Source organism: Bos taurus, chromosome 10, assembly GCF_002263795.3.
Source record: "Bos taurus isolate L1 Dominette 01449 registration number 42190680 breed Hereford chromosome 10, ARS-UCD2.0, whole genome shotgun sequence".
Classification (NCBI taxonomy): Eukaryota; Metazoa; Chordata; class Mammalia; order Artiodactyla; family Bovidae; genus Bos; species Bos taurus.
This window is the reverse complement of record NC_037337.1, coordinates 11,461,536-11,487,009: the sequence shown is the minus strand read 5'-3', so window position 1 is coordinate 11,487,009 and position 25,474 is coordinate 11,461,536. Positions and strand designations below refer to the sequence as shown.

Here is a 25,474-nt window from a genome sequence, read left to right as displayed (position 1 = left end):
AGGAGATCAGCCTGGGTGTTCTTTGGAAGGAATGATGCTAAAGCTGAAACTCCAGTACTTTGGCCACCTCATGCGAAGAGTTGACTCATTGGAAAAGACTGATGCTGGGAGGGATTGGGGGCAGGAGGAAAAGGGGACGACAGAGGGTGAGATGGCTCTGTCATCGGTGGATGGCATCACCGACTCGATGGACATGAGTTTGAGTGAACTCAGGGAGATGGTGATGGACAGGGAGGCCTGGCGTGCTGCTATTCATGGGGTTGCAAAGAGTCAGACACGACTGAGCGACTGAACTGAACTGAACAGCATTTATTACACTTTGAAATCTTTTTTTTTTTAATCTTCCTACCAGATCAAATCCTTAGTACTTCATTCACTGAATGAAGAAATAAATCAATAGCTTACTCCTTCTGTACCTGGAGATCCTAGATAGTATTGTGTTATACCAACAGGTATACATCGAAAAGCCATAAGCGCTACTTAGAGAAATATGTATATTCTCTATTTTACTCTCATATTAATTTATTACATTTCTTTAGTGGTTCCAGGACAGGATGACTTAAAAACACCAAGGCTTCTTAGGGGACAGCGCCCTGCTCTACCCAGGCCGACCAGCAGGGGACGGTGTAGGTGGAGGTCTCCTTCCGCGGGCTCCGGCGCCCTAGACGCAGAAGTTGGAGAAGTGCAGTGAAGAGGCGGAGCCAACCGGAAGGGGCGGGGTCACCTGCGAACCTGCCCTTCCAGGGAGGCTCTTCTCCCTCGCCCCGCCCCTTCCCCCGCCCGGGCGGCCATGGCCATTCCCGGCATCCCCTATGAGCGACGGCTTCTCATCATGGCGGACCCTAGAGATAAGGCGCTTCAGGACTACCGCAAGAAACTGCTGGAGCACAAAGAGATTGACGGCCGTCTCAAGGAGTGTGAGTGCACCTTTCTTTCCACGTAATCTCGTACCTGGACCCGCTTCTGTCTCTGCCGAAGCGGAGGCCTTTTGCCGAGTTCGGCAACCGAGTCCCGGGGATGAGAAGGCCTCAGTCCAGGGACAAGGCGCTTTGTCATTCCGCCCAGTACTTGGGAAGCCGAGCCTTTTCGGGCGTGGAAATGATCTAGTCTGGTCCAGGTGACATACAGAACATCCCCAGTTCTGAGATAAAAGTGGAAAATGACCCGACAAAGAGTGGGGAAGAAGTTGGTCAGAGATGTTTCCCAGGTTGAAGTGCAAGGAGTGCAGTATTGGTGGAGCCCCGGAACCCGGAGCGCGGAAAAGACTTGAGTCAAAGAAGCTCAAGCAAGAGATGAGATTCTAGGGGGATTGGCTTGTTAGTGGAGTAGAAAACCGAACATGGGGTTTAAGGGATAAGGCGTATCAGTCAGAGTAGCCCTTTTCATCTTTACTCGTGTTTTGAATTGTACTGCATTAATTACACACGTTTCCCTTACCTCCTGAACTAAATAAAAGAGTTGCATTTTTTTCTTAATGCACCGTCACCGACGTAATAAATGAAAACCTTAACCATACTTCTGTGGAGCTTTATTTAGGTTAAAAAGCCAGAGGGTAACAGTGCATGTAAATAGATAAAGTGAGGAGGGTCTAACTCTTATTCGGATTTGTAATCTCAGATTCGGAAATGTCAGAAGGTCAATATCTGTTAAGAATGTTACCTAAAATGTGCTCAAAGAAGTAAGTATTGCCGATCAAGAAAATAAAAATACGTGCTTTCTCTGTAATATTTCGTTTTGAAACATGTCATCTGCAAACAGCATTGTTACTTTTGTGTGGTTTGATTCAGTGGATATAAAATATATGTAAAGTGAAACAGACAAAAATTAAGATTTGGTGGCTTAAACTCGCGAAGATTACTTAATTCAAAATGTTCAAATTATATTATTTCAGTAAGGGAACAATTAAAAGAACTTACCAAGCAGTACGAAAAGTCTGAAAATGATCTGAAGGCTCTACAAAGTGTTGGGCAGGTAGGTAATGGAGTTCGGGATGTAGAGGGTGATGGTGATTTATTTTTTTAAGCTCTTGGCAAAAAATAATGCTCTTTTTTTTCTTTATTAGATTGTGGGTGAAGTACTTAAGCAGTTAACTGAAGAAAAATGTAAGTGTATTAGATTGTTAGTAAAGAGAAAAAGAGCAGGGTTACCTCCTTTCTGTCACCAGCTTTGAATGCTTATTGCTTAAATGATTATAATGAAGGTGGATGATATTCTTGCATAGACTGAGTTTTCTTTCAACTCTTGTCTTTTGGAGAACAGAAATAAAACTCAACGTGCCATCAATGTGGATATATTTAGTTTTTACTTTCTATGTTTCAATTTGTTTTTTCATTTCTTTTTTCCCCTTTAGTCATTGTTAAAGCTACAAATGGACCGAGATATGTTGTGGGTTGTCGTCGACAGGTAACATTTTATATTTGTATAGTGCTTCATAATTGACAAAAGTGCTTTGAGATAAGTTATTTAATTTTCCAGGTAGGCAAGTTAGAAATTATGCCCATAACTCCCGAAGGTGGCTTGTTCAGATATAGCTAATTATTAGCAAAGCCTAAACTCAAACCATGGGAGAAGGCAATGGCACCCCACTCCAGTACCCTTGCCTGGAAAATCCCATGGATGGGGGAGCCTGGTAGGCTGGGGTCCATGGGATCGCTAAGAGTCAGACATGACTGAGCGACTTCACTTTCACTTTTCACTTTCACGCATTGGAGAAGGAAATGGCAACCCACTCCAGTATTCTTGCCTGGAGAATCCCAGGGACGGGGGAGCCTGGTGGGCTGCTGTCTTGGGGTCGCACAGTCAGACATGACTGAGCAACTTCACTTTCACTTTCATGCACTGGAGAAGGAAATGGCAGCCCATTCCATTGTTCTTGCCTGGAGGATTCCAGGGACGGGAGAGCCTGGTGGGCTGCTGTCTTGGGGTCGCACAGAGTCGGACACGACTGAAGCAACTTAGCAGCAGCAGCAAACTCAAACCATGAATTTGACTCCTGATGAAAGCTCAGCCGTGTCCGACTGTTTGCAACCCCATGGACTATACTGGCTATGGAATTCTCCAGGCCAGAATACTGGAGTAGGTAGCCTTTCCTTTCTCCAGGGGATCTTCCCAACCCAGGGATTGAACCCAGGTGTTCTGCATTGCAGGTGGATTCTTACCAGCTGAACTGTCCTGGTAGTCTACTTTTCTGCTTGATTGCATTAGCTCAGTCAACTCTACACACAGAGAAATCAAAGAATCTTAGAACTGAAAAATAATTCAGATTATTTTATTTTAATGTCTCTTTTTGAAGAAGACTTAAAAGTATTAAACCTTATAAATTGCATTTTAAACATTCAGAAATATTACTTATCAACTTTACTATAGGTTGAATTGATTTTGTGTGAATTGGTTTAGATTAGAATAAGCAAATGGCAACCCACTCCAGTGTTCTTGCCTGGAGAATCCCAGGGACCGCGGAGCCTGGTGGGCTGCCATCTATGGGGTCACACAGAGTCGGACACGACTGAAGTGACTTAGCAGCAGCAGAATAAGCAAATTGAGATAACTCCAAGTTTTATTTTGCAGTCAAAAACTGACAAATAGATTTGAATTATTTAGTAACCACTGAAGCCAATTTATGTACTACTCTATTCTTTAGGAAATGCCTTTAGCAGATTTTTAAAAACTCATTGGAAGAGCTTTCTCTGAGTATTTGTTATATCAGGTTCAGGTTTTAAAACATTGACCCGACATGGCTATAGAATGGAATTTTACCCAGGGACAAGGTTCAGTCTTAAGATTTTGCTTACATATAAGTGGGATGATATTTTCTAAATCAAAATTTTAGATGCCTAATCCTATAAAGAATATTTATGTCCCTTTCAGGACTCTCTGGATGCCAGAAGTTGGCATTTACAGATATTTCATGATTATATGAGGGCAATAGAGCATTTGAATGCTGAAAAATATTAGAAAGGCCAGAGTATATATTGCCTATAGATATAAATGAAATAACTTCTTATTGATCTCTGTTTAAGCTCTTGTTTCAAGTACAGTAGTCCCTCATCCGTGGGGGATATGTTCCAAGACTCCCAGTGGATGCCTGAAACCTAGGCATGTAACCAAACCTATATGTGCTATATTTTTTCCTATACATACATACTTATTATGATAAAGTTTCCATTTATAAATAAGGGAGGGGGAACTACTGTATCTGGGAAATACTTTTAGTTTAATCCATTATATTAAACCTAGTATTTAGCTTGCTCCCACTTCAAGTTGCTCTATCTTATCCAACTCTTTGCAACTCTGTGGACTGTTGCCCTCCTCTGCCCGTGAAATTTTCTAGGCAAGAAAACTGAAGTGAGGTGCCATTTCCTCCTCCAGGGGATCTTCTGACCCAGGGATTGAATCCATGTCTCCTGCATTTCTCTCCTGCACTGGCAGGCAGATTCTTTACTATTGAGCCACCAGGGAAGCCTCCCACTTCATTTTAACTGGCACTAAATCCTAAACCAAGCACTCTCTGCAAAATTCTGTGAAAAGTGTTCAGTAATTTGTGTGATTCTGAAATTGTATTAACAAGCAGTTTTCTAAACTATTGAAAAGTAACTCTTTTTGACAAACAGCCTGAGCATGATTGAATCTCTTTGGATAGATTCTATCCAGTTCTACCCAAATAAGTTACACTGCCTAAATATGCCAATAAATTATTTAGTATGATTCAACTTAACATAAAATATATTTACCGTGGTGTCTGACATGTAGCAAAGGCATAAATGAAGGTTGCTGGGATTTTTTTTATTCTTTAGAATTTTACTAAATCTCTAGAGGGAAACAGTGCATTTCTCCCTTATCTACTGTGATCATAGAGTATATTCTTCTCAAAACCATAGTTTTTAAAATAAATTTAATGGACGTACTTGTAAGATGCTTTCCTTTCTTTCTTCACAAATGTTCACTAAGGAATCTGTATATATACTTTGCTACCAGTTTCCAAAGTCAAAAGTCAGTGCCTAAATCAAAATGATGAGCAACACTATTAAATAGTGAGCCTTTGAAAGTAAAATATTGCAGTCAGTTCCTGCTTCAAAAACAAAGTCGTTGCCTCCTCAAATTTTGTGTATTAGGGGTTTCACAGTGAGACTGCACAAAAGGGCACTTTTTTAAGAGGCAGAACTCCATGTTGTTTATAATCTAATATTAGTGTTCTCTCTGAAGGGTAAAAATGATTATTTGGCTTCTAACTATGCTCTTGTTAGACTGTTATACCCCCTTTCAAGTGGTTATGTGACACTTTCTGTTTTATAAAATTAGCTTGACAAAAGTAAGCTGAAGCCAGGAACAAGAGTTGCTTTGGATATGACTACACTAACTATCATGAGGTAGGTATCTTATACTATTTAGTTAACCTTTTATTGTCATGGAGGGAAGATTTTATCCAAAATAGATGCTTCCTGAGATCACTGAATATTTTGCCACTTTTCTGCTTTTATTAATTTCAGATTAGTTTAAACATGATTTTATAAGATCTCCTACACGTTCTTGTATAAGCAAATCATTTATACTCTTTGTAGGCTGAGACAAAATACATCTTTTAAAAGAAAAGTACACACTTTATCATTACAGATATTTGCCAAGAGAAGTGGATCCATTGGTTTACAACATGTCTCATGAGGACCCTGGGAATGTTTCTTATTCTGAGATTGGAGGGCTATCAGAACAGATTCGGGAATTAAGAGAGGTTGGTAGTATATGCTTTGTTCTCTGAACTTACCAAGGAATAGTACTGGTTTTAAAATGCCTGAAGGCCAGAGCCTGTGGTGTCTGGGTCTCTGGAGCCTGAGCGGCAGTCGGGAGGCTGAGAGGCAGATGGCAGCGCTACCAGCTCCTCTCCCTGCCCTACCTCTGTCCTAGTGGCCACGCCCTACCTGTGTGGTGGTAGGTGGGCTGTCTGTTAAGACGCATCATGTACATTTGTATCAAAAATAAATAAGTGACCATGAAAAAGAAATACCTGAAGGAAGGGAGAGGATGTAAAATTACTTTGTCCAAATAATGTTTACTGAATATTATATAAATAGTATTTTTGCTGAGAGAAAAATAGCTCTGAAGCTCTAGTTATAAAAATTACAGGTTTTTGTAATTTGGAGATAATTTGATGTTAGAAAAATCTTACCCTTTTTTTTTTTATGACAAAGAAGGGGAAAAAAACTAAGAATAATTGACATATACTGAATATATTGAATAATGGATATAATCCAATGCTCATGCCATCTGTTAGTTTGATTATCTTGTAATTTACTTGGGTTGGAGCACATTTGGATGGTGTGTGTAATGTAGTTTTTTCCCATAACCTCGTTATACTATTATCCTTATAATAGAGTAAGTTATCTGTGTCTTACATATTTTATTTTGTTAAAACTGTTTACTGTCATTTAAGAAAAAGACTGGCTTTGGATGGCTTAAATGGTGTGCTGTTGTCCATGGGGTCGTAAAGAATGGGGCACAGCTTAGCGACTGGATAACAGAAACAATTAAGTTCTTAGGTGAAGAATCAAATCAGGATTGCCTTGCTTCACAGCACAGATAGCTTCTTAACACTTCTCTTTTAAGCAGATTAAATTGTCATATTGATTTCATCCTAATTTAGGATGGAGATACTCAGGAATGAATTTGGTTAGTCAGAAAAGCTTACATTATCTGATTTCAGCACTTTAAATTTCCTCGAACTCTTATTAAAGGTACAGATTCATAAGCTCTCTGCATGGTTTTGATGTAACGGATTAGGGGTAGAATCCACAGGAATTAGCATTGAAACAAGCATTCTGGGGGCCTTGCGTTACTGTCCAGTGGTTAAGACTCTGTACTCCCAGTGCTGGGACCCTGGGTTCCAGTCCTGGTTGGGAAACTGAAATCCTATGTGCCTCATGGTGTGGCCTAAAACGCAAAAATAAGCAAGCATTCCAGATGATTATGAAACCAAGCTTTTTTATTTTTTTTTTTAACCATACTTGAGGAAGCACTGGCTTAAGCATAAATAAAAGCCTGTTATTTTCACTTAGTAGTTAATGAAAGGGCAGAGAGAGAACTGGTGCTTCATGAAACACTGAAATCTTTTACAGTGGTTTGCTGCATCAGCCATAGGAGCAGAATCTCTCTCTGTGTCTTCTCCTCTCTCTCACACACACACATACACACACACCACAGACATGCAATCCGTTTTCCATCTGCAGACAGTTGAGAATATTAATTACACACACACACACCATGGACATCTGTAGACAGTTGAGAATATTAATTAAACACACACACACAGAGTCCATGAACATGCAGTCCCCCTTTCCATCTGCAGACAGTTGAGAATATTAATTGCCCACAATTTTGGTATGTCTTAATCATACCTTGGAGAAGGCAATGGCACCCCACTCCAGTACTCTTGCCTGAAAAATCCCATGGACGGAGGAGCCTGGTAGGCTCACTTTCATGCATTGGAGGAGGAAATGGCAACCCACTCCAGAATTCTTGCCTGGAGAATCCCAGGGACGGGGGAGCCTGGTGGGCTGCCGTCTATGGGGTCACACAGAGTCGGACACGACTGAAGTGACTTAGCAGCAGTAGCAGCAGCAATCATACCTTAAGTGCAAAACTACTCAAAAAAGTTTCTCTCTCAAGTTACTGGTAAACAGTGGCAGACTTCATTTTCGGGGGCTCCAAAATCACTGCAAATGGTGACCACAGCCATGAAATTAGAAGACACTTGCTCCTTGGGAAAAAAGTTATGACCGACCTAGACAGCCTATTAAAAAACAGAGACATTGCTTTGCCAACAAAGGTCCATCTAGTCAAGGCTCTGGTTTTTCCAGTAGTCATGTATGGATGTGAGAGTTGGACTGTGAAGAAGGCTGAGAGCTGAAGAATTGATGCTTTTGAACTGTGGTGTTGGAGAAGACTCAAGAGTCCCTTGGACTGTAAGGAGATCCAACCAGTCCATCCTAAAGGAAATGAGTCCTGAATGTTCATTGGAAGGACTGATGTTGAAGCTGAAACTCTCAATACTTTGGCCACCTGATGTGAAGAGCTAACTCATTGGAAAAGACCCTGATGCTGGGAAAGATTAAAGGCGGGAGGAGAAGGGGATGACAGAGCATGAGATGGTCGAATGGCATCACCAACTCATTGGGCATGAGTTTGAGTAAACTCCAGGAGTTGGTGATGGACAGGGAGGCCTGGCATGCTGCAGTCCATAGGGTTGCAAAGAGTCGGACACAACTGAGCGACTGAACTGAACTAGTTACTCGGACTGAAGAGTTTAAATTGGACAGTCAAATCCTCACCTTTTTGGTCCCTCACTTTGCTTTCTTTGAATCAGTCTTAGGGCATTGAGCTGACTGTGGCTCAATAGCAAGGAGAGATAAGGGAAAGCCTTCCTCAGTGATCAATGCGAAGAAATAGAGGAAAACAACAGAATGGGAAAGACTAGAGATCTCTTCAAGAAAAATAGAGATACCAAGGAACATTTCATGCAAAGATGAGCACAGTAAAGGACAGAAATGGTATGGACCTAACAGAAGCAAAAGATACTAAGAAGAGGTGGCAAGAATACAAGAAAGAACTATACAAAAAAGACCTTCATGACCCAGATAACCACGATGGTGTGATCACTCACTTAGAGCCAGACATCCTAGAATGCAAAGTCAAGTGGGCCTTAGGAAGCACCACTACGAACAAAGCTAGTGGAGGTGATGGAATTCCAGTTGAGCTATTTCAAATCCTAAAAGATGATGCCATGAAAGTGCTGCACTCAATATGCCAGCAAATTTGGAAAACTCAGCAGTGGCCACAGGACTGGAAAAGGTCAGTTTTCATTCCAATCCCAAAGAAAGGCAATGCCAAAGAATGTTCAAACTACTGCACAATTGCATTCATCTCACACACTAGTAAAATAATGCTCAAAATTTCCCAAGCCAGGCTTCAACAGTATGTGACCCAAGAACTTCCAGATGTTCAAGCTGGATTTAGAAAAGGCAGCAATGGATATGAGTTTAAGAAAGCTCCAGGAGTTGTTGATGGACAGGGAAGCCTGGCATGCAGCAGTCCATGGGGTCGCAAAAAGTCGGACACAACTGAGCAACTGAACTGAATTAGAACATTAAGAGCAGAACTTATGGTTTTATTAAGACTATGACAAATGGCAACCTAAGAAAATTTAAATAACATTTCTTTCAGTGGCAATTTTATCATTATTTTTGTTGTATTCAAATGCAAAATAGTGTGGATCTTTTTGGGATTTTTTTGTTTAACTGATTTCTTGTATAATTTTTTTGTTGATGCAGAGGTTATATTCAGTGAAATTATAAATGTACAAGTTTTTAAATGTACAGCTCAAGTATGTTTTGACAGGTTATATGCCTGTGCAACCATCACTTCTGTTAAGGGTGTGGTTATTTTAACAAGTGTGTTAAATAAGTAGTATAAATTACCACATGCTTTTTTTACAAAATGAGTATTTTTATGTATTTATTTGACTGTCCTCATCTTAATTGTTGCATGCAAGATCTAATTCCCCAGCCCAGCCTTCTGCATTGGGAGTGTGGAGTCTTAGGCACTGGACCACCAGGGAAGTTCTGCCACATGCTTTTTAATTAATTTTTAAAATATTTTAAGCTCTTTAGATTTAAGAGATATCATCTGCCTGATAAAAGACCTCTAATATAAATGGTTTTGTATAGCACCGAATTCTAGATCTTTTATGAATTATGCATGTACGTAATAGCTCATATTGTACTTAAAATATTTGAAAGTATGTTAAAATGTTAACTAACTGTTTAAGAACCTGTAACTTCTTTTCCAGGTAATAGAATTACCTCTTACAAACCCAGAATTATTCCAGCGTGTAGGAATAATACCTCCAAAAGGCTGTTTGTTATATGGACCACCAGGTTGGTATTAAGCTTCATCTGTCTCAGTATGAATCAATGAATAAAACAATAAGATGGAAATATTTAATGTTGCCATTTCAGCCTTCATTCTGTTCAGAGTAAGGAAGCAACTGGAGATGTGTGTCTATAATTTTATTAGGCTTGCTTAGTCTTACGTTTCATAAGTATATATCTTAACATGTTGTGTGATTCTAGCCAGTTTTCCCATGTGGTTCACAGACCCATGGGTATCCCAGAGATACTTTCAGGGCATCTGCAAGGTCAGAACTTACTCTTGTAATACTAAGATGTCAACACAGTGAAAAAGGCAGCTAACATCTGTGTTGATGGTACAAGGCTGCTCATGATGTAGCATGAATCAGTTAAGTCAGTGGCACAAAATGTTACAATAGTCATTGTCTTTGTGGCCATTCAACATGTGCAGTATGGAAAGAGGCCAGTTTCACTTTAAAATGTCCTTGATTAACTGGTAAAAATATGAACTTTTGATCCTTGAATAATGTCTTGTATTTTGTGAGGAAATGGAAAATAAAGTACTTCTGTTGCGTTCTTAATAGGGTAGATATCTCCAGGAAAACCATTTGTGCTGTTATACAGTTGCCTGCTGAATTCGCTGCTTTTCACAGAGTGCCATTTTACTTGAAAGAAAAATTTACAATTAATTATCAGACTGGTTATCGGTAACCTTGCAAATATTTTTAAAAAAATGAAGTTAGCCAATCATGTTAAACAACTGACCCCATCTGTAACCATTGATAAAATTGGAACTTTTCACACGAAAATTTTTGAAAACTTTATATCTGGTACTATGAGCTTGACAACTTTTCCAGTGTGTTAATACAGGACAGGATGAGATTGGTGATGGTATTAGCAAATGTGATTTTTTAAATATTGTATAATGGAAAATGCCAGTATTTGGAAGATTTTAATAACCCACTGAATCAGTAGTTTCCAAATAGCCAATACTTACTATTACAATATCATACCAAAGTAAAGATCCACTCAGTGTGCAGTATAGACTAATGGATTTTAATATGCAAGTTTCCATCATAGTTTGTTAGTACGTAGGGTTTGGTATATTTCTAGTTATGTATTTGGTTGGCTTAAAATAAAATTAGAAAGGATATTTTGAATAAAATGGAAATTCTGTTCAGGACTTAGCCTCCTTTTGCAAAATTTACTATTCAAAGGATTACATTCTTAAAAGCTTTTGAAAATTTATCTTATTTTCCCTCAAATTTATATTACTTTTCAAAAATTACTTCTTTTTTTATTCCCAGGTACAGGAAAAACACTCTTGGCACGAGCTGTGGCTAGCCAGCTGGATTGCAATTTCTTAAAGGTAAAGGGAAGATTCTTTGTGTAGTTGTTGAAATTAAATTTGAATTGTCTTATGTTTACCTTAATGTTTTTCCTTTAATCAGGTTGTATCTAGTTCTATAGTAGACAAGTACATTGGTGAAAGTGCTCGTTTGATCAGAGAAATGTTTAATTATGCCAGGGACCATCAGCCATGCATCATTTTTATGGATGAAATAGATGCTATTGGTAAGAATAACAGTTTTTAAAATTTATTTTAAACTTTACTTGAAAGTGTTAGGAAAACTTTTTTTAATCTAAAAGAAAATTTTCCATCTCTTTTCACCTCTAATTGCAACTTCTGTGAAGTAGCAAGATGAATGTTACTGTTTTTTGATTCTTAAAGTTTAACCAATCTTAATAAATAAACTTTAACATTGAGAAAATGAGAAACATACCAAAATCAATTCTATCAGTATAATTTTTGTTAATTAATTTTCATCTTAATACTTTAAACCCTAGAACTATCATTTTCATATTGTTTTCTTAAATGATGCTTAAAGAGGAAGAGTAACACATAAGTTTCCATATCATTATTTCAGGTGGTCGCCGGTTTTCTGAGGGTACTTCAGCTGATAGAGAGATTCAGAGAACTTTAATGGAGGTAATATTTGGTAAAAGTGGTTTAGAAGAAAATCAGTATTTATAAAATGAATAAGTATACATTGGATATTTGAAAGTCAAAATATGTACAATGGTTTAAATGAAGAATGCACTTACATATGAACTTAGAAAATATTGCCAGGAATGAGCACTTTTCTCTGGCACAGTCTCTAGTAAGAAAATGAGTCCTAGAAAACAATAGGGATATCCACAGATTTTCATTTGATTTATTGCTGGCTGTACTGTTCTGTTTTTTGAGCAGACTGGCCATTTAATATTTAAATTGTATATTGTATTTATGTTGTGAATGTGATCTTGTATTAGTTTTATAAAGATATTTTACAAGTGGCAAATATATTAAAACTGATAACAGTAAATGAGTTGTGATTATGTCTTAGGCTATTCTGAAAATTACTAATACTTTCCTCTATTGTTGACAACGAAAGAAAGCTAAAATTGTTTTGATTATTGAAGATGGATGCTGGGATATTGAAATGTTTATTAAAGCTTTTTCCCACTCTTAAGTTCTGTGAAAGTGATGGCAAGATTTTAAACACATTTTCCAACTTGTGTAAATAGATAGGTAGCATAGGTAATACATTGTCAGTTTGTGTCTTAGTGGGGATATTGGAAAACTGTTTTTTATAAATGTTTCTGGTCTGCTCAGAATATACACAGTAGTTCAAAATTAGTTGTAGAGTCTTTTAGAAGCCTTAAATTGAATTATTTTTAAAGCAACACATGCTAGTTTTATTCATGTAGCTGATATGTTATTAGCTAACATTTTGGGAATGTTAGACATGTTGACATGAAGAAATAGACATATTGTTAGATTAGCTTTGTTTTAAAGATGTTATTGAATGCAGTTTTTTCCAGCATTTACTCAAGAAGACTTTAGAAATCGAAGGAAATATATTAGGTGTCTCAGTATTTCTATGTATAATAGAATTATTTGAAAAGATATTTAATGGATTTATTATCAGATTTGTAGAAAATCATTGTGTCCAGTTATACTAATGTAAATTTTATATCTGGCATACCATAAGCACTTGAAACGTTAGTTACTATTTTTACTTTAAAATTAATTCTATCAAAAAATTCGAACATTGGAAATCAGAGCCACATAGTTTAGTTTCATAATTTTTGATTAGATGGATGCCTTCAGATTTATTAGACCTAGTCTGAAAGCTGTAGAAAGGTATATAGTTAAATAATCTATCTTGGAACTTTTAGCATGAAAGATATATCCCTTTATGTAAGAAAAAAATATTCCATCAAATGATCATTCTGTACCTCATATATCTATCTGTAAGCAATACATTTCATGGCTTTAGGCATATAAAAGTTCTGTCTTGAGTTTTTTAATGGTTGGGATATTTTATAAAATGTATCTTTGATTTATATTCACAAATACATTCTTAGCTACTGAATCAAATGGATGGATTTGATACTCTGCATAGAGTTAAAATGATCATGGCTACTAACAGACCAGATACACTGGATCCTGCTTTGCTTCGTCCAGGCAGATTAGATAGAAAAATACGTGAGTTAAATTTCTTTGCCTGTTGTCCATTTCTCTTCGTCTATGTCTATTCTCTATCCCAAACCTCCTCCTCACCCCCTACTCTATTTAACAAAGAAAAAACCTGACTGTAATAGAATTTTTTATAATTTTCTGATTTTCAGATATTGATTTACCAAACGAACAAGCAAGGTTAGATATATTGAAAATCCATGCAGGTCCCATTACAAAGCATGGTGAAATAGGTAAGGAAATAACTTATTTTTTATATATTCACATTTCGTAACCGTGAAGCAAAATACTACTGGATATTACCGATAGTCTACCAAATTGAGTTTTAGATTCAGGAAACACGGTGGTCTTGAATTCAGCTAATAGTTATTGAGCATCTGCTCTATGCTGAGTTGTTCTAAGTGCCTAGGATATAGCAATGAACAAAACAGACACGTTCCTGCCATCATATGACTTGTCAGGAGAGACAGGTGAAGTGAGTAAAATATTCAGTTGACTCTTGAGCAACGTGGGATTGAACTGTGTGGATCGGCTTATATGGGGATCTTTTTCTCTAGCAAATGCTGTAGTACTACCTGACTGGCTTTGGTTGAATAAACAGATGCAGAATCAGGGATATGGAAGGCTGACTATAAGTCATGCACAGATTTTCGATTATGCAGAGAGCTAATGCGTATACCCTTTGTGTTCTTCAGAGTCAGCAGTCTAGTATGTTCAGTTCAGTTCAGTTGATCAGTCATGTCTGACTCCTTGCGAGCCCATGGACTGTAGCACACCAGGCTTCCCTGTCTATCACCAACTCCTGGAGCTTACTCAAACTCATGTCCATCAAGTCAGTGAAGCCATCTAAGCATCTCATCCTCTGTCATCCCCTTCTCCTCCCGCCTTCAATTTTTCCCAGCATCAGGGTCTTTTCCAATGAGTCAGTTCTTCGCATAAGGAGGCCAAAGTATTGGAGTGTCAGCTTTAGCTTCAGTCCTTCAAATGAATATTCAGGACTGATTTCCTTTAGGATAGACTGGTTGGATCTCCGTGCAGTCCAAGGGACTCTCGAGTCTTCTCCAACACCACAGTTGAAAAGCATCAATTCTTCGGCACTCAGCTTTCTTTATAGTCCAACTCTCACATCCATACATGACTACTGGAAAAATCATAGCCTTGACTAGACGGACCTTTGTTGGTAAAGTAATGTCTCTGCTTTTTAACAGGCTGTTTAGGCTGGTCATAGCTTTTCTTCCAAGGAGCAAGTGTCTTAATTTCATGGCTGCAGTCACCATCTGCAGTGATTTTGGAGCCCAAAAAAATAAAGTCTGTCACTGTTTCCACTGTTCGCACATCCATTTGCCATGAAGTGATGGGACTGGATGCCATAATTTTACTTTTCTGATTGTTGAGTTTTAAGCCAACGTTTTCACTCTGCTCTTTCACTTTCATCAAGAGGCTCTTTAGTTTTTCTTTGCTTTCTGCCATAAGGGTGGTGCCATCTGCATATCTGAGGTTATTGATATTTCTCCCGGCAATCTTGATTCCAGCTTGTGCTTCATCCAGCCCAGCATTTCACATGATGCACTCTGCATATAAGTTAAATAAGCACAGTGACAATATACAGCCTTGACGTCCTTTCCTGATTTGGAAGCAGTCTGTTGTTCCATGTCCAGTTCTAACTGTTGCTTCTTGACCTGCATACAGATTTCTCAGGAGGCAGGTCAAGTGGTCTGGTATTCCCATCTCTTTCAGAATTTTCTACATTTTGTTGTGATCCACAGAGTCAAAGGCTTTGGCATAGCCAATAAAGCAGAAGTAGATGTCTTTCTGGAACTCTCTTGCTTTCTCGATGATCCAGCGGATGTTAGCAATTTGATCTCTGGTTCTTCTGCCTTTTCTAAATCCAGCTTGAACATCTGGAAGTTCTTGGGTCACGTACTGTTGAAGCCTGGCTTGGGAAATTTTGAGCATTATTTTACTAGTGTGTGAGATGAATGCAATTGTGCAGTAGTTTGAACATTCTTTGGCATTGCCTTTCTTTGGGATTGGAATGAAAACTGATCTTTTCCAGTCCTGTGGTCACTGCTGAGTTTTCCAAATTTGCTGGCATATTGAGTGCAGCACTTTCACAGCATCATCTTTTAGGATTTGAAATAGCTCAACTGGAATTCCATCACCTCCACTAGCTTTGTTCATAGTGATGCTTCCTAAGGCCCACTTGACTTTGCATTCTAGGATGTCTGGCTCTAAGTGAGTGATCACACCATCGTGGTTATCTGGGTCATGAAGGTCTTTTTTGTATAGTTCTTCTGTGTATTCTTGCCTCCTCCTCTTAGTATCTTTTGCTTCTGTTAGTTCCATACCATTTCTGTCCTTTATTGTGCTCATCTTTGCATGAAAATGTTCTCTTGGTATCTAATTTTCTTGAAGAGATCTCTAGTATTTCTGATTGTATTGTTTTCCTCTATTTCTTTGCATTGATCACTGAAGAAGCCTTTCTTATCTCTCCTTGCTTTTCTTTGGAACTCTGGATTCAAATGGGTGTATCTTTCCTTTTCTCCTTTGCCTTTAGCTTTTCTTCTTTTCTCAGCTATTTGTAAGGCCTCCTGAGACAACCATTTTGCCTTTTTGCATTTCTTTTTCTTGGGGATGGTCCTGATCTCTGCCTCCTGTACAATGTCACGAACCTCCGTCCATAGTTCTTCAGGTACTCTATCAGATATAATCCCTTAAATCTATTTGTCACTTCCACTGTATATTTGTAAGGGATTTGATTTAGATCATACCTGAATGGCCTGGTGTTTTTCTCTACTTTCTTCAATTTAAGTCTGAATTTGGCAATAAGCAGTTCATGACCTGGGCCACAGTCAGCTCCTGGTCTTGTTTTTGCCGACTGTATAGAGCTTCTCCATCTTTTGCTGCAAAGAATATAATCAATCTGATTTTGGTATTGACCATCTGGTGATGTCCATGTGTAAAGTCTTCTCTTGTGTTTTTGAAAGAGGGTGTTTTCTAAGACCAGTGTTTTCTCTTGGCAAAACTCTGTTAGCCTTTGACCTGCTTCATTTTGTACTCCAAAGCCAAATTAGCCTATTATTCCAGGTATCTCTTGACTTCCTACTTTTGCTTTTCAGTCCCCTAAAATGAAAAGGACATCTTTTTTGATGTTAGTTCTAGAAGGTCTTATAGGTCTTCATAGAACCGGTCAACTTCAGCTTCTTCAGCAGCATTGGTCGGGGCAGAGACTTGAATTACTGTGATAAAAGAGATCATTCTGTCGTCTTTGAGATTGCACCCAAGTACTGCATTTTGCACTTTTTGGTTGACCATGAGGGCTACTCCATTTCTTCTAAGGGATTCCTGCCCACAGCAGTAGATATAATGGTCATCTGAGTTAAATTCACCCATTCCAGTCCATTTTAGATCACTGATTCCTAAAATGTTGATATTCACTTTTGCCATCTCCTGTTTGACCACTTCCAATTTGCCTTGATTCGTAGACCTAACATTCCAGGTTCCTATGCAGTATTGCTCTTTACACTTTCAGACTTGACTTCCATCATCAATCACATCCACAACTGGGTGTGTTGTTTTTGTTTTGGCCCCGTCTCTTCATTCTTTCTGGAGTTATTTCTCCACTGATCTCCAGTAGCATATTGGGTACCTACCGACCTGGGGAGTTCATCTTTCAGTGTCCTATCCTTTTGCCTTTTCATACTGTTCATGGGGTTCCCTTCTCCAGTGGACCATGTTTTGTCAGAACTCTCCACCATGACCCGTCCATCTTAGGTGGCCGGTACACTCATGTGTCATAGTTCTTTGATTTAGACAAGGCTGTGGTCCAGATCAGTTTGATTAGTTTTCTGTGATTGTGGTTTTCATTCTGTTGCGCTCTGCTGGATAAGGACAAAGGCTTATGGAAACTTCCTGATGGCAGAGACTGACTGATGGGGAAACTGGTTCTTGTTCTGATGGGTGGAACAAGCCCTGGGACAATGCTCAGTAAATCTTTAATCCAATTTTCTGTTGATGGGCTGTGTTCCCTCCCTGCTGGCTGGCCACACTATGGTGGAGGTAATAAAGGTGGTGGTGACCTCCTTCAAAAGGTCCTGTGCACGCTCTGCTGCACTCAGTGTCCCCGACCCCACAGCAGCCACCGCTGACCCATGCCTCTGCCAGAGACTCCTGGACACTCGTGGGCAAGTCTGGGGCAGTTTCTTGTTGGGTCACTGCTCCTTTGCCCTGGGTCCTGGTGCGCACAAGGTTTTGTTTGTGCCCTCCAAGAGTCTGTTTCCCCAGTTGTATGTAAGTTCTGGCGGCTTTATAGTGGGGTTAATGGTGACCTCCTCCAAGAAGGCTTATGTCATACCCAGATCTGCTGCACTCAGAGCCCCTGTCTCTGTGGCAGGCCACTGCTGACCTGTACCTCCACAGGAGATGCACAGACACTGTTCTGGCTCAATCTCTGTGGGGTCTCTGGGTCCTGGTGCACACAAGGTATGTTTGAGCCCTCCAAGCGTCTCTGGTTGTATGCGATTTGATTCTAAACGCAGTTTTGCCCCTCCTACCGTCTTGCTGGGGCTTCTCCTTTGCCCTTGGACGTGGGGTGTCTTTTTGGTGGAAACCAGCATTCTCCTGTCAACAGTTGTTCAGCAGTGAGTTGTAATTTGGAGTTCTTGCAGAAGATGAGCATACGTCCTTCTACTCTGCCATCTTGACTTGCCTAATAAATAGTTACTGGATGATGATAAGTAGTATGGAGAAAAATAAAGCAAGAAAAGGGGAATAGGTAATGTCAGGAGCAGGTATGAACATGTATACAGTTTTGAATGGAGGTAGGGAGGGGGAAGCATAGGGAAGGCCTTACCAAAGTGATTTTTAAGTAGTGACCTAGAAGAATATTTGGGGAAAGATCATGCAGAAGGATCATCAAGTAAGAAGACCTTGAAGTAGATGCATTCCTGGGCCAGCATTGAGATCAGAGTGTCTGTGGCAGAGTCAGTGGGACAGTAGCAAGTGAAGTGGGCTTCCCTGGTGGCTCAGCAGTAAGAATCTGCCTACTATGCAGGAGAGGTGGGTTTGATCCCTGGGTTGCGGAGATTCCCCTGGAGAAGGGCATGGCAACGCACTCCAGTGTTCTTGCCTGGGAAATCCCATGGACAGAGGAGCCTGGGGGGCTACAGTCCTTAGGGTTGCAAAGAGTTAGACACAACTGAAGTGACTTTGCAGCAGCAGCAAGTGAAATAAATCATAGAAGTAATGGGAATCAGGTTGTGTAAAGCCTTACTGAGGCCACTGAGTAGGAACTCTGGCTTTTGTTTTTAGTGGTATGGATACCATTGGAGGATTGTGAGCAGAGGAATAAAATGACCTTTTTATTATTTAACCTTCTGTTGCAGAAAATTAGAAATACATAAAAGTAGAGATGAGTATAATCTTATCAAGTATTAATTCCCCAGCTTCAGTAATTAACTCTTGGCCAATCTTGTTTCATCTGTAATCTCTTCTACCTCTTAATTTCCCTTTGGCTTTTTAAATTCCAGGCATTATAGTATTTGTAAATTTTTCAAATTTCACTTACCTTAATTAAGATCATTCTGGCTACAACTAGAGGGACAAGGATATAAACAAGAGGATCAATAACGTTATTTCAGTAATGCAGGCAAAAGATGATGGTGGCTTGGTTTAAGGAGGCAGCAGCATCTTTTGTACTAATGTGATTCTGGACATATTTTTAAGATAGAGGTCATAGGACTTGCTAATGAATCAGATGTAGAGTGTGAGCTAAAGAGAAGAACCAGGAATGACATAGGTTTTTGATTCATGCAACTGGACAAATGGAATTGCCATCAATTAAATTTGAGGTAAGACGGGAAAGATTAAGTTTTAGAGGGAGAATGAAGAATTTTATTCTGGCAGTATTTAATCTGAGATGCCAGTTAGATAGCCAAATAAAGATGTTGATTAGTAATTCTTGGAGCATCAGTAGTTCATTGGAGAGGTCTGTGCTGGAGCCAGAAATATGGGTAATGTCAGCATAAAAATGGTTCTAAGGAAGTGACCATGGATAGAGAAGGGTTTTAAAAACTGAGCTAATTGCAGCATTAAGAAGTTGAGAGGAAAAACCATCAAAGGAGACTGAGAAAGGGTAGTCACAGAGGTAGGAATTAACCAGGAGCTGGTGGTATCCTGGAAGATAAATGAAGAAATTATTTTAAGGAGGGACTAATTTCCTGTCAAATGCTGACAGTGGGCCTGATAAGAAGAGTTCTGAGATTGATTTACTAGGTGAGGATCATTGGTGATCTCAAGAAAAGAAATTGGAGTGAGAGCCTTATGCAGATGGATGTCAGAGAGATGAGGACATGAGGCATTGAGTTTAGACACTTCTTTTAGGACTTCTTTAGCAAAGGGGAGAAGACACGGAGGTGCAGCAGAAATGGAGAATAGGAACTGGGGGAGTTTTCTTTAAGATGGAGGAATTTACAACACTTTTTTTTTTTTTTTGCTGATGATAATGATCTAGGAGAGAGAGATAAGTGAAGACTAATTGATGAATTGTCTATGTGATTTCAAATAGAGATTCACATATTCTAGATTGCCTGACAAGGATGTCTTATCACAGATTTTCACATTGTAGTAGCCTTTGTTGCCTCTTTTCTTCCTATCCTTCATCAAGTCTATAATTGCTTACCCTAATCAGCAGCTCTTCAAGTCTCATATGGACAGAAAGGTCATGTAGCTATTACTGATATCATAGATCTCACCACTTGTAGCTTTCACAGAAACCAGAAAATGTAGCCAATAGTCATGCTAGCATTTAAAATTGTGTGTGGTAAAATGATGTCTGATGACTTATTTTTGGTGTAGTTTGTATTTATTTTAATGATTCAATTCCATTGTGGTTACAGTTGGTTTTGAATGTTCTGAATTTGTTCAAATTAGATACTTGGTTACAGTTTTAGAGTCATAACTTGACAGATACGTGAAGTTCACATGTGTTTAATTGTGTCTCTGTGTACAAACAGGTTAAGATGCTTTCAGATCTTGATTGTTTCTTGGTTTTAGAGTTTTAGAAGTACGTTTATTTCTGCTTGGTGCTGGTTTACTTAACAGAAGTATTGCTTTTAGTTGTTGATATTGTGGAATATTGACACAGATGTTGCCTAGCTGACTTATTTCAAAGCAAGCTCTTAAGTTAAATTTTCTATATGGTCATAAATCAAGTAAAGGTCTACTGTAACTATTTTTTTTTTACAACTAATTTCCAGTATTTTTCTTAAACAGATTATGAAGCAATTGTGAAGCTTTCAGATGGCTTTAATGGAGCAGACCTAAGAAATGTTTGTACTGAAGCAGGTAAGGCTTTAAAGTACAGTTTTTACTCTTGATTTTGATTTGTTTAATTTACTAAAAATGTGCTTGTGTTTGTCCAGATGCAGAGCCTGGACTTTGCAAGGTTTTGAGTGCTTGTTATTTTCTGGGAATTGATTCCAAGAAGTAGGAGAGAACAGGGCAAGTGAGATGCGAAGAGGGAAGGCTGTTACAAGGGTACATCGCTAAAGTAACTGTTGTAGGCAGGAGGTGTTTGATTCTGATGAAGCTTCAGAGAAACATACAGAATTCTTTCCAGGATTGTCTGGCTGAAATATGGGAGACCAGAGCATTTATTTACCAGCTCTTATCCTCTATTCCTCCATGGGATGAGATCCCCTTGGGAAGGTTAACTTCTTGGCACTTACAAGATGCCTCTGGGTAGGGTATGGAAAAACATGCATGTGATAGCATGCTGTCCCCCTGGAGTAAGTCTGAGACCGTTCAGAACTGCCACTCCTGCAGAAACTCAGCTGGGCCAGCACTGGGGGTCACTCCATCCACTGCAAAATGGTTGACAGGCCTTCTGACACTGGTCAGCCAGTAGTTCAGTTTCAAAGCTGAATGTATGAGTTTTGTGTTCATGCAGTTTGTGGAAATGTAGTAGTTTTTTAGTATGATTTTCTCTGTGAATTGTGTGATTTTTATTTCTGGTACCAAGTGGCTTTAAAACCCTATAGAGTCACTTAGATTTGTCCTCCACACAAAATTTTTAATTAAAATTAATATCTACAGTATATTTTAGACTTTCATAGGTTGCATATGAACAGTTTTTAAGTATTACAATATGTGATTTCCTCTTGTTTTCATTTTACCTTTAGCCTTATTTTTACGTTTCTTGTAAATTCACCAGTGTTTAAAGAGGCTGCTCAGACATGCTTCTCCATAGGAGTATCTTCGGGTATACTGTGAATCAGTATCTAGATCAAAATCTGCAGGTCCAGAAACTCTGAGTAGAAGTCACAGTTAATCATGCTCACAAAGACTTACTAATAAGCCAAAATATTGAGGTAAACTCAGTAACCTACACTAAAAGCAAACCAAAAGTGAAGTCGCTCAGTCATGTCAGACTCTTTGGAACCCCATGGACTCTAGCCTACCAGGCTCCTCCGTCTATGGAATTTTCCAGGCCAGAGTACTAGAGTGGGTTGCCATTTCCTTCTCCAGGGTATCTTCCCAACATAGGGATCGAACCTGAGTCTCCCACATTGCAGGCAGATACTTTACCAACTGAGCCACCAGGGAAGCCCACAACTTAAATTATGATTCATTCTCCTTTCAGAATCTACATTGGACCAAATTATTGGAAGATTATTTTGGTGAAACTGAAATCCAAACAAAAGCAGTATCATAATCTTAAAAGCTGATACCATTAAGTTATATTCTTTCCCCCACATTTTTTAAAGTTTATTTTTAGCTATTTCCCAATAAAGAACTGTAACTTGTGTGTGGATTAAAATTTAAGCTTTTTATGCTTCTCATATGGAGACAAACTGAATTTCTTTGGTTTTCTTTTTATTCAGCTTCAAATTTTTTTTGTTAACATATCTTTCTGTGAGTTAAAATATATTTAATTCAATTATAGTTGTCTTTTTCCATTCAGATCCTGAGATTATCTTTCTTTTTGAGAATGTATCTCAGATTCACTCATTCACTAAAAATTATTTGGAAACAGTAATATGCACAGGGTTTGGAAAAATAGCTTGCCTAATTAAATTACAGCCTTCTAAACAGGTTTTAAAACTTCACTATTAAAAAAACTAGTCATTTCCATTCACCTAATTTCTGAGGATAGCACAGAATAACTATTGCCAAGATTTCTTATATAGAAATCTTAAAAGGGAAGACAGGAAGCAACCCTTGAAATTTTCTATTGCAATCCAGTCATTTAATGTTAGTGAAAATTCAGTATAAGCAGATTCTCAGTGAAAATAGTAGTAGGATTCATTTATTTAGTAGATTATTTTACCAGTTTTAACTTATTATGAAATTAGGTTTGTCTAAAAATCTGGGACCTACATCTATGACACAATTAACGTTTTTTAAAAACACGTACAAACCTTTACCTCCTTGTCAAGTAGTATTTGACAAGTAACGTGTCAAAATTTGAAAGCAAAAATTGAATTGTGGTATTTGAATTGTGAAAGTCATATTATCAATTTGTACATGAAAAAGGTAAATTCTCTTATATGAATATGCCATTGGCTTTTGTTAAAGCCCACTATTGACTTTAATTCTTATTCTCTAAGTTTTTGATTATTAACAAGGAAAAGATATCAAACTTACTGGAGTTGTTTTGTGTTTTCCCAAACCATAGATGGGAGAAGGCAATGGCAACCCACTCCAGTACTCTTGCCTGGAAAATCCCATGGGCAGAGGAGCCTGGTAGGCTGCAGTCCACGGGGTCACAAAGAGTCGGACACGACTGAGCTACTTCCCTTTTACTTTTCACTTTCATGCATTGGAGAAGGAAATGGCAACCCACTCCAGTGTTCTTGCCTAGAGAATCCCAGGGATAGAGGAGCCTGGTGGGCTGCCGTCTTTGGGGTCGCACAGTCGGACACGACTGACTCGACTTAGTAGCAGCAGCAAACCATACATGTGCTTCCTCCTTCCAGGGGATTGCTGCATGTAGAGTTAGGAAAGAGCTGCCTAAAATGTGTATGTATGTATTGTTGATAGTTGGGTTTTGTTCACTGGCTGACTGGTGACTCAGACGGTAAAGCATCTGTCTGAAATGCAGGAGACCTGGGTTCTATCCCTGGGTTGGGAAGATCCCTGAAGAAGGAAATGGCACCCCACTCCAGTACTCTTGCCTGGAGAATCCCATGGACGGAGGAGCCTGGTAGGCTACAGTCCATGGGGTTGCAAAGAGTCGGACACGACTGAGTGACTTCTCTTTTACTTTCACTTTTGTTTTTTCAAGATGCCATTGGATACAGGGACTATGTGAGCTGGAGTTAAGTATCCAGATAATTTTCTCATTGTTTCCTAATTTTTGGTTTGGAAAATAATGCTCACTATAGCTATGGAAATTAGTTGAACAATGATAGTGGTTTTTAACAAATTGGAACTGCTTGCTGAGAAGTAGTACCTCTGGGTTCCTTCACATTTATTCCATAGAATAATATTACATTATTTACTTTTCTTTTAAAGGTTTTTAAATTGAGATATAGGTTTAATTGATACATAAACTAAATTGACATTTAGTCTCATGTGTACAACATAATGATTATTTGTATATATTATGAATGACCACCACAGAAAGTCTAGTTAACATTCTGTCATCACACATATAAAAATATTTTTCTTGTGATCTACTGTTAGCAACTTTCAAATATAAAATGCAGTGTTAATAAGTATAGTTACCATGCTGTACATCTCCAGGACTTACTTTTTTAAGTGGAAGTTTGTACCTTTTGACCACCTTCACCCATTTCACTTACCCTTCTTCGTTATTTTATAATAAATAATCACATATTAAATATAGCTTCATTATTTTATAATAAATAATCACATATTAAATATAGCAGTCATGTTGTTTTATTCTCCACAGGTATGTTTGCAATTCGTGCCGATCATGATTTTGTAGTACAGGAAGACTTCATGAAAGCAGTCAGGAAAGTGGCTGATTCTAAGAAGCTAGAGTCTAAATTGGACTACAAACCTGTTTAATTTACTGTAAGGTTTTTGATGGCTGCATGACATCTACTGGCTTAATTTTAAAAAAGTTAAGGAAAATAATGTATTGGCAATGATCTCATTAATAGCATATGAATAAAAATGTGTATGAATAACATTGTAAAAATTAGTAATTCAGTAATTCTGCTTTTAAGAAGTACAGAGGAAATTTGTATGTTTGTTAATGTTGCATTTATTGCAGCAGAAGTCAGAAGAGTATGTTGAAGCTTTTTGTATTTGCTGTGTGAGTATTTTGTAAAACCTTGAAAATGGTTTGACATAGTAGTACCAGGGAGCATTTCTTATGACTTATTTTATATCACTTGTTTTCCTCATCCTAAAAAGTTTAATAAAATATGTTTAATTTAGTTCTCCTACAAATATTCTTGTCTTTTATAAGACTACATTTACAATGGTCTATTAGGTTCTTTAGTAAGTATAATAAACTAATAACCAAGATGAAGTTGTATTTAGATTGTAGATTTTTGAACTTTAAAACAGTACCTACACTCAGTGTTCAAGACCATTTTATTACATGTAACATAGGTGTGTATGTGTGTGTGAGAGAGAGAGTCTATATCTGTATATCCCTCCTTCCAGAAAGTATTTATTTCTTTGCCTACTATGATTAGGCTGTATGATAGTTGATTGATATAGTACATGCACATCCATACCTTTTTTTTAAGATTATGATTAAAAGTAATGTTTGCTATTAAATGTGACTTGGTTTTCTTGATTTTTGTAAGATGATAATTTCCTTTTGAGGAGGTTTGTACACTCTTCTCAGAAAAATTTACACATAGGTACACACAATTTTGCATATATTAAAACTTACAAGATGTATTATTTCCCAAGCTCACCCATGGACTCCATAGGTATCTATGGATACCAGGCTCAGAGTGTCTGATGTAGGGGATGTTGATGTCAGAAGTGTTCAAAACAAAAGTTCTGTTACCTATACACAATTCTTTCTCATATTATGTGGCAATTAAAGCTTTAACAAATTACAATAGGA

At 38.3% G+C, this 25,474-nt stretch overlaps 1 protein-coding gene across 3 annotated transcripts; it reads left to right on the top strand.

The window, feature by feature from the left end:
* The first annotated feature begins 796 nt into the window (after positions 1-796).
* Positions 797-24,836, top strand: PSMC6 (proteasome 26S subunit, ATPase 6). 3 transcript variants are annotated; one of them, XM_059890408.1, is made up of 15 exons: positions 813-917; positions 1,892-1,971; positions 2,063-2,102; positions 2,351-2,403; positions 5,299-5,366; positions 5,611-5,725; positions 9,836-9,923; positions 11,204-11,265; positions 11,348-11,471; positions 11,825-11,886; positions 13,308-13,428; positions 13,572-13,652; positions 20,692-20,763; positions 23,096-23,163; positions 24,335-24,827. In XM_059890408.1, the coding sequence occupies exons 1-15, from the start codon at positions 833-835 to the stop codon at positions 24,368-24,370; spliced, it is 1,155 nt and encodes a 384-aa protein (XP_059746391.1). In that variant the 5' UTR covers positions 813-832; the 3' UTR covers positions 24,371-24,827.
* The last annotated feature ends 638 nt before the right edge of the window (positions 24,837-25,474 follow it).

Bases quoted from the DNA above. Each gene is read 5' to 3' on its own strand.
- PSMC6 (XM_059890408.1), top strand. From the start codon at position 833: ATGGCGGACCCTAGAGATAAGGCGCTTCAGGACTACCGCAAGAAACTG. The intron at 918-1,891 runs GTGAGTGCACCT...ATATTATTTCAG, and splicing joins TGACGGCCGTCTCAAGGAGT to TAAGGGAACAATTAAAAGAA. The intron at 13,429-13,571 runs GTGAGTTAAATT...TCTGATTTTCAG, and splicing joins CAGATTAGATAGAAAAATAC to ATATTGATTTACCAAACGAA.